Source organism: Syngnathoides biaculeatus, chromosome 21, assembly GCF_019802595.1.
Source record: "Syngnathoides biaculeatus isolate LvHL_M chromosome 21, ASM1980259v1, whole genome shotgun sequence".
NCBI lineage: Eukaryota > Metazoa > Chordata > Actinopteri > Syngnathiformes > Syngnathidae > Syngnathoides > Syngnathoides biaculeatus.
In genome coordinates this window covers 4196791-4205835 of record NC_084660.1, presented here as the reverse complement: position 1 = coordinate 4205835, position 9045 = coordinate 4196791, and the positions used below count along the sequence as shown (strand labels likewise).

Genomic DNA, 9045 nt, shown 5'->3' with positions numbered 1-9045 from the left:
ATCTTTTTTTCTTCCTTGCTCATCCACTAATGAAGATTGGGGAAAATATTTACAACTTCACTTTTGGTGGAAAATGAGCCATCCAGTCTTTTTTTTTTTTAATTTTCAAATTTTTACAGAAATCTGTGACTCTGCAAATTTGCACGTGCACACACACACACACACACACAAAGCTCAGTAACCGCTGGAGGCTACAAGATGCTTTTGCACTACTAGCCTACTTTTCTCCAAGACGGGTCACGTCTGTCAAAGCGTCCAGCCCACCGTGAAATCTCTTTTATTCCAACACACACACACAACAGCAGTGAATGTGTGTGTGTTGAAAAGAAAAAAAAAAAAAAACACGCAATACCTCGGCAGCACAAATCTTGATTTATTTTTACTCCAAATCTTTGCGGCGCGAGATGGCCGAGCGTCAGACGCGCACGTGGACGCGCCGCAAAGTCGGCAAGGAAGGCAAATTGAGACTACTGGTGATTTTCCTGGACGACAGCGAACGCACCTTCGAGGTGGAGGCAAGTCCGCTCCAGATTTGAAAAATATTTGTCACAGTCAGGTGTAATAGGATAATACTGGATATATCATCTGCTTTTATAGAAAAAAAAAAAAAATTCCAAGTTTTGACTGCCCTTTCGTCCTGCAAGTCATATTAAAAAGTCTTACTATTGACTTAGATTTCTTTTGTCTTATGATACATGTTTATTTTCATCAACTTAAAATAAAAAAAGCCTTAGTGAACTTCATTTAATAAAAATGCCTGACTAAACGCATGTATTTCTTTAGTTTGGATATGTTTTCAAAAAGCCTTTAATATACATCTGGTCATATTTTTTATAGTCAAGATTTGAAGTGCCTAATTTCAAATGAAGTGTTTAAATCTCACTCTGAATGCTGTCGCTTTTTTTTTTTTTTTTTTTTTTTAAATGCCGTACCATACTGTACATCCTCAAACTATTTTTATTGAATGAGCATTTTAGCATCATGTGCCCCCTCCCCCTCCCGTTCACGACGCGCCAGCAAAACATTTCGGGCTGCGACTTCTTCAACAAAGTGTGCAGTCACCTGAAGCTGCTGGAGAAGGAATACTTTGGCCTGGAGTACCGACACCACGGCGGCAACTACGTGAGCCCGACCAGACGTCGCGCCCCCGCCGCAGACGCGCGCCGGTGCCGTCGGACTAAATTCGTGTTTTCTGCGGCAGGTGTGGCTGGAGCTGCTCAAACCGCTGGCAAAGCAGATCAAATGTAAGGTGGCGTTTATTACAAAGACAAGAAAAGACAAAAAAGACAAAAAAAAAATTGTTTTTGGTGCGCCACGGGTTTTATTGTCTCTCTTCAGACGCCAACGATCAGTTCTTCAGGTTCACAGTGAAGTTCTTCCCTCCCGACCCGGGACAACTCAAGCGGGGGCTGACTCGGTAGCGTGCGCGTTTCTCAACGGCACTTTTGCACGTGGGCACCGCGTCACTGACGAGCACTCGGCGTGGGCCCAGGTACCTTTTTGCTTTGCAGATCAAGCGGGACCTGGCCAGCGGGAGTCTCACCTGTAGTGACAACAGCGCCGCCCTGCTGGTCTCACACATATTGCAGTGTAAGGACAAAAACTGCTGCGAGCGTTGTCCCGCATATTTTACAAACTGGGGTTCTTGCAGCAGAGCTCGGGGACTACGACGAGGAGCTGGACTGTCGGCTCCTGGGGGTGAAGCGGTACGTCCCCAACCAGGAGTACCTGGACCAAAAGATCCTCCGCTTCCACAAGAAACACAGGTAGAACCCCCCCCCCATCAAAACAGATTTAAAAGGTGCCCCGAGCGCCATCTCACGCTATTCTGGGTTCGACATCACTCTTCAACTCACTTCAACATAACCATGACCCAGATGCCACAAATTGGCGACAAAGCACTGCCTTTGTCATTATCAACCGAGTTTCTTGACATCAAGATGCCACAAGATGGCGACAAAACACACATTTTGGTCTGAATAAAACAAGATCATTTCAACAGCTTCTTGCAAAGTTGCCAACTTGACGTTACTCGATGGCAGCAAGGCAGTAGAATTCCCCTCCCACCCCCGTAAAACTCCTCAATTCACTTCAAAGTTCGTTGATACAAAAAAAAAATGCCACTACTTTTGTCGAAGTGAAATTTGTCAAATCCAACGTTGCTTAACAAGGTCACCCAGAATGGCAGCAAAGCAATATTATGACTTCAACATAGTTCCTTGACAGCAAGATGGTCCGAAAGCACTACGTTTATCCAAGTGAAACTCCTCAACTCACTTCAAAAGAAAAAGATATCAGCATGCCCCCCCGCCCCAACCCCCACAGAGGTTTGTCCCCGGCCGAGTCGGACGTCCACCTGCTGGAGTTGGCCAGGAAGATGGACATGTACGGCATCAGGCCGCAGTCGGCCAGCGACGGCGAGGGCGCACGCATCAGTCTGGCCGTCACGCACTGCGGCGTGCTGGTCTTTCAGGTATGTTCTCGTCGTTTCACGGGAACTTTTCCCACTCCACGCTGGTCAGACAGATTTTGTTTTGCTCAGGGAAACACCAAGATCAACGTGTTCAGCTGGGCCAAGATTCGCAAACTGAGCTTCAAACGCAAACATTTCCTCATCAAGTTGCACGACACCGTTGGGGTGAGAATCCTCTTTGCGGTCCCTTTTCTTTGTCCCCCCCTTCTCAACGTGGCCACGTAAGTCGGCGCCCTCGTGTGTTGACACGCAGCCGACCCGAAAGGACACGCTGGAGTTCCGCATGGCGACTCGGGATGTGTGCAAGGCGTTCTGGAAGGCTTGCGTGGAGTGCCACGCCTTCTTCCGGCTCGCCGAAGAGCCCAAGGCGGCGCACAAGAAGATGGCGCTGTCGTCCAAAGGCTCCAGCTTCAGATACAGGTGATGCCTTTATTTGAAGCGCTTCACTTTTTCTGCATTTTTCACCCCCCGACTTGTCCAAATTAGACGCACACAGCTAACCTGTGAATATTTTCCCCGATGCGCCGTTTCACCTCCGATGCCGACGCTTGGGCAGCGGGCGCACGCAGAAGCAGCTGCTGGAATGTTTGGGATCGAGCGAGAAGAAGCCTCCGCACTTGGACAGGTGGGTAACGGTGGACATATTGGGGGCGGGGGGGGACACAACTTTCCAGTTTTATTAGTCGCCCTCAAGTGAGCACGGCGTAAACAACTGTATATATGCCGGCGAGGTCACAAATTATAATGCTGTTTAAACGAGACTTTTTTCTTTTTTTTTGAGTGGCGAGCGCGCTCGCGGGACCTGTTCCGCTTGCACGTCAAGTTTCGTTTTTGTGACAGCGAGCGCTAATCCACTCACCCGCGTCTCCTCGCAGCGCTTCTCGGCAGTCGGACTTTGACTCCCGGCAGTGCCGATCTTCTCCCGATCTCCTCAATGATGTCGCCAGTCAAGTACGTCAAAAAATGTCACATAATCAATCATATTCAGCGCGTGCGTATTCTTGTGATGACGTGTACTTACCCAGCAGCGGGAGGGCGCCTCCTCTCGGTCCGCTCGTGCCTCGGCGCTCCGGAGCCCGGAGCGGGCCCGGCCGTACGGCACCCCGAGGTGTCGCGGCCTGGCCCGGGTCACGCCCCTCTCGTCGACGACCGCTGTTTCCGGCAACAGCGCGCGGCGCCGACCCGTCCCGGAGCAGCTGGTGCTCCTCTACCCCAACAGTCCCGCCTACCGCTACCGCCCACTGCTGCCGACGTTCCCGTTCCCGTACCTCTGGGACCGCGCCGCATCTCTGGAGCGCTTGCCGCAGACGACGAGGAGGCGGCGGCACGGGCGGCCGTGGCCGTCTTTCTGCGGGCCGCCCGAGGCGGGTCTCGAGTGCCGCGCGGAGGCCGGGCACTACAGCGACGACTGCAACTTCCTCCCGGGGCTGCCTCGCCGAGCGGACATCAAATTTCACGTCCCCGCATCCGAATTCCGCCCGCTGGGCTACTACCCCCACTTGTCACGCCCCACCAGGCCCACCTTCCTGCCGCTCAACGCTCCGCCTCAGCCCGAACGCCCCGCCGGAAGCCACAGCGACTCCGAGCCCGAAGTTTTCTACCCGTACTATTGCCCGCCGCCGCGGCCCGTCCGACCGGCGCGGATGAGGCTCTCCTCCGGGAGCTTCCAGCTGGATGAGGATGACGAGGAGGAGCTGAAGAAAGAGGAGACCAAAGGCGCTACAAAGGTCACACTGTAGACACGCATCAATGAGGAGCACCAAAAACAATCTTTTCTCGTTTAATAAGTCCATTGCTCATACAAAAATATGTCTCGATGTGCGGACAACATCTCATGCATTATTTTCAATGATGCCGAATGGCGACAACTGTATGAATTCAAACGGACAGACATTTTCATCAAGCTTGAAAGATTTTTTTTTCAGAAAGCTCAACGTGAAACCAGAGAGGAAAACATTTACCTAAAAGTAGTACGTTCCCGCCGGGCAAGCATCAGCACATCCCTTATGACAAAAATAATATACACCGTGACCGAGTTGGTTCAAACTGTCAGGAACGCTCCCGTCGTGGGGGATTCCATTTTCTGCTTTGCCGGTAAATGAGCATAACAAAACAATAACATTGGCGGATCATCTTTGCAAACTGCCACCGAGCACATATTTGCGTTTACAGATCAACAAAAGGTAAAGCCCTGCCGCTGGATTAGAACAAGAGGAAAAGCAACGCAACTCATCACTGCTTTGTCTGGCGGCGGTCGAGGGAACGACGCGTGCCCTCGCGTGGAGACATTGCACGGCGCAGCCCCAATTTGGAGGCACGGCCCGCGGTCGCCGCGCCAACTCCCCGTCCGTCCTCAGCTGGCGTTGAACCTGAGGGCGGCATTTGAAGGCGTTCAAAACAACATTCAAGCTACGCTCCCTTTTCAGTCATCCGTCCTCGACAACGAGCTCCGCGACAGGACCAGCTGAGGCTTCGAACCGAAAATGGCCGACTTCCAATTTCAGGCACGGGTCCGTGAGACTTTTTGGACTAGGACAAACGCGTCTGCCTGTTATTGTGCCGATCGCTCAAGCTGCTGGGCGATATTTCCCAATAGATTTCAGGACGAGATACTGGACCACAAAACATTTTTTCCTCAGGATACATGCACGGGCAAGAATGAGACAATTTTCGGGGGGGTGATGATAAGGTGACAAACAAAAACCGGCGTACCTGTCGATGATACGCGTCACCATCCGGTCCGTGATGCCCGGGCACACGTCCTCGGCCAATCGGATATTATGTTCCAACTCTTCGATGGCCAATCGCGTCGCAGAGTACTCCTTGTGCTGCTGCTTCAACTGCATTGTCGCACACGCTCAGATGACATCGACCCCGTGCGCGTGCGTTTGTGTACAAACCTCGATGAAGACGGGCGAGACGACGGCAGCGAGACGGGAGGACGCGCCGACGCCGGCGCGCCCGTCGCTCCTCGTCTGCCCGTTGATTTGCGGCCGCTCGTCTGTCTTGCGCTTGCGGACGGTGGTGAAGCTCCACTCCGGCGACTCTTCGTCCTTCTTGTCGCCGGACTCGCTGAACACGTGCGCACAAAGCAAGCAAAGGTCGCCGCGTGCTGCAAGTCAGCTGACATTTCAAAACTGAAGTTACCCGTCGGAGTCGTCGGGGCTGCTGTCGCCGTGGCCCTGCTCACGCCACCTCCGGTAGCGGTCGATCAGCTCGCTGAGGTAGGACGTCTTCTTGCAGTGCTTGACGATGAACTTGTGCTTGAGCAACTCCTTGGCGGTGGGACGCTGAAGGGCGGAAAGCAGCCGGCCGAAGGTTTGGGTGCGGACCAAACTTGAAGCAAAATTGCTTGTCAATCTTTTTACATGGAGGAGCACCTCAAAGAGATTTTGCTCTGTGACGGACGACATTCGACGCACAACTGTCGAGTACTTGAGAATTATACTGAAATGCATTTATAAAAAAAAAAAAAAAAAAAAAAAAAAATGAAGCCGCTGGAATATCCTGATGTCAATGACTCCGGAGCACAGGTGCCAAACTCAAGGCCCGGGGGGCCAGATCTGGCCTGCGAAGCCAAATCTATAAGTTTCCATTTCCATGATTCTTGTAAAAATCTGTACCGAAATTTCAAATTCTCAGATATCATAAATGATCAAGTTGAGCTATTACAAGCATTTTTGTGTTACCAAACATGAATAGTTGAAAAATACGTTTGTGATTCCAAAACTGCCTCATAAATTGATTATGTAAATATGATGGAGACGATTAGATATTTTTGGTTCACAGTCAAAAAGGCCCTCTGAGGGGAAACCCGAGCTACAACGTGGCCCGCGAGGAAAATGAGTTTGACAGCCCCGTTCTAGAGGGAGCCCAAGGAACACACTGGGGGAATCTAACAAACGGGTCAAATTGGCTTCCGGCCATCGATTTCCATTCGCGCTTGTCCCGATTACAGTTGCAACAGACAAGCTTTCAAACCTACGGGCAATTTTGGCTCACCGGGGAATTTCAAATTTGGGTTTTTGGGCACGTGGGAGTACGTGGAAGGAATTTAAAATAATGCACGCAAGCCGAGACTCAAACAACCGCCCGGGCACCGCGCTGCCGCTCCCATTCGGCGGGCGTCTTACGAAGGCGGGGTCCTTGTTGAGGCAGGCCTCGACGAACTCTTTGAAGCTCCTGGAGAAGTCGCCCGTCAGTGTAGGGGGCGGCGACTTGGGGATGAGGAAGAGCACCCTCATTGGATGCATTTCCGAATTGGGCGGCTCCCCCTTGGCCAGCTCGATGGCGGTGATGCCCAGCGACCAAATGTCCGCCTGGCGGGGGCGAAATTGATACCGTTATCGCGTGTGCACGCAAATCACATTGTCCGCGTCGACGCTGACCTTGAAGTCGTACGCGGACTGCTGGATGACCTCGGGCGCCATCCAGAACGGCGTCCCCACGAAGGTCTCCCGCTTGATCTGCGTGTCCGTCAGCTGACCGGCCACCCCGAAGTCGGCCAGCTTCACTTGGCCGTGCTCCGACAGAAGCACGTTGGCGGCTGGGGCGGATGGACGCAAGTCCGTTACGGCGGGCCTCGGCGCCACCTTTTTCGAGACCAGAGTCGAACGGCGCACCTTTGATGTCTCTGTGGATCTTCTTCTCTGAGTGAAGGTAGTCCAGACCCTTCAGGATCTCCTTCAGCATGGTGGCGATTTGAGGCTCGTCAAAGGGACCCGCACGAAGCTGCACGTGCGCGACCGCCACAATTACTCCCCGATCCCGAACCGAGAGCCGTTCTCCCGTTTTCACAAGTCACTCACCAAGTCGAGCGCAGAACCTCCGCCGAGGTACTCGATGATGATCCACAGTTTGCTGCCCTGAAAGACGACCCTCATGATGATCCAGCAAGCGCTGAAACCTCGCCCGGGGAACGCCGCGTCCTCACCTTGAGGTAGGAGCCGTAGTACTTGGTGATGTAGGGACTGTCGCACTGGCTCAGCACGGTGATCTCCTGCTGGATGTCCTCGATTTCGTCCTCGGCCTCCTCCAGGTCGATGATCTTGATGGCCACCACCCTCAGCGAGCGGTTGTCGATGCCTTTGAAGACCTGCGCGAGAGCCGCGTCCGTGCGTTACGCGCGCTTCCCGGATTCGACACCCGTCAGCAGAAGGTTCTCACCTCTCCGAAGGATCCTTTGCCAATGCGGTCCAGCTTGGTGAACAGTTCTTCTGGATCGATCAGAGAACTCTTGACAAAAGGAAAACACAGACAACGTCTTGCCCTGTATATCAAACATATTCATTTTTTTGCCGCCTGCAAACGTCACTAACTGACAGGAACTATGACAATATTCACATTTCCTGTTCCTAATCTGCAAGAAAAAAAAAAAAAAAGCACCAAATATATGATTAAAGTTGCGCCACACAATTCAAATATCCTCAACACAGAGGACTGACGGCAAATGAGGAACTTCCCGAGCGTCTTAAGAATAAATTATGATGAAATTTGCGCCGTCATGTGAAATCTACGCCAAAATAAAAAGTTAAAAATTGTACGCTGGATTATATTCATCTGTTCCCGTTTGTCGTGCTCTTTCCACAACACTTTAAGGTCCCAAAAGATTCCACTACAGCCCTCTCTAACTACGAATCGGTCTCAAGGAAGTGCAGGATGTCGACGTGATACATCCTGACTGACAAGTTAGCCTTGAACGTCGAAGCCAAGTGTAGTCTGGGTCGGTCCCATTAGACGCACGGCTGCATTTGTAAGGATAGTGCTGTAGGAGTTTTCAATCAACAGTTTTGGGATATTGCCCCCCCCCCCCCCCTTTCAATTTGCAGCCGGTCTGAGTCTGCATTGCTGTCATTTATTAAGGAGCATGTTTGCATACGTTCGGACTGGAAGTACATTTTCCCCCAAATGACGTCACCGCAGACGTCGGGGACAGTGGATTGCTCACAAGTGCAAACAAATACGGCTGAACGGCCACCGAGTTTAGAAAATACCAGGAAGTTAAAGGGGGGGGGGGGGAATCGACATTAGAGCGTGCATCAGTCAATAATTTCCCTAAATAAACATCTGCTGCTACACTTGGCGTTGCATTCAAGGTCCAGGCAGGTAACACAGATCGACACACCTGGGAGCCCCGTGGAAATGCACATTGAAAGTTGAAAGAAGCTGTTAAATTCCCACCCAACCTTCTTGTAAACAGCAACTAGCGCCCGTTTATCACGCAAACTCCCGTAAAGAAGACACCGCGTTGGGGCTCTTGCGATTTTTCCTCTCTCGATATATTTTTTGGGTGTACTTTTTGTTGCTCGACGTGAAGATTGCCGCGGCCGCCCGTCGCACAATTGCCACCACAACTCTGGAAGAACAGGTTTAGTTGGCTATTGTGAGCGTGGCCCATCCACCTTCGTGCTTACCTGCATGCCGGGAACGTCCATGGTGACTTTTGAGAGCGAGAACGATCGTCGTCCTCCTCCTCCTCCTCCTCCTCCTCTCCCCCCCCCCCCCCACCCGCGGACGCTTTTGCCCTTGGGATGGTTTCTCGGGAGCAAAACAACCCCCCCTTCCCCCCTCCC

At 52.0% G+C, this 9045-nt stretch overlaps 3 protein-coding genes across 4 annotated transcripts in view; 2 read left to right on the top strand and 1 right to left on the bottom strand.

Annotated features, from left to right (window-relative positions):
* The window catches only part of LOC133494950 (vigilin-like), a 1371-nt gene extending 835 nt beyond the window's left edge, over positions 1-536 (top strand). Inside the window, exon 5 of the mRNA XM_061809258.1 lies at positions 405-536. Coding sequence (XP_061665242.1) covers positions 405-536 — 132 coding nt within the window. The remainder of the gene's footprint in view (positions 1-404) is intronic.
* A 286-nt stretch (positions 537-822) lies between these two features.
* On the top strand, positions 823-4214 carry LOC133494373 (FERM domain-containing protein 7). Its single transcript, XM_061808144.1, is given in 10 exon segments — positions 823-1122; positions 1202-1244; positions 1339-1417; positions 1493-1590; positions 1652-1766; positions 2326-2638; positions 2727-2893; positions 3030-3098; positions 3349-3649; positions 3652-4214. Coding segments are annotated over 10 exon segments (1887 nt in total). The 5' UTR covers positions 823-981; the 3' UTR covers positions 4213-4214.
* Positions 4215-4237: 23 nt separating this feature from the next.
* On the bottom strand, positions 4238-9027 carry stk26 (serine/threonine protein kinase 26). Of its 2 annotated transcripts, none has more exons than XM_061808139.1 (11): positions 8887-9027; positions 7640-7708; positions 7407-7568; positions 7282-7338; positions 7096-7204; positions 6862-7019; positions 6607-6792; positions 5621-5763; positions 5374-5545; positions 5186-5313; positions 4238-4842 (listed from the first exon to the last, which is right to left on the bottom strand). In XM_061808139.1, exons 1-11 carry the CDS (start codon positions 8905-8907, stop codon positions 4827-4829), a joined length of 1221 nt encoding a protein of 406 aa, XP_061664123.1. In that variant the 5' UTR covers positions 8908-9027; the 3' UTR covers positions 4238-4826. The 2 variants fall into 2 exon arrangements, with proteins under 2 accessions (XP_061664123.1, XP_061664122.1); XM_061808138.1 differs by lacking the exon at positions 8887-9027 and adding an exon at positions 8769-8875.
* Positions 9028-9045: the final 18 nt, after the last annotated feature.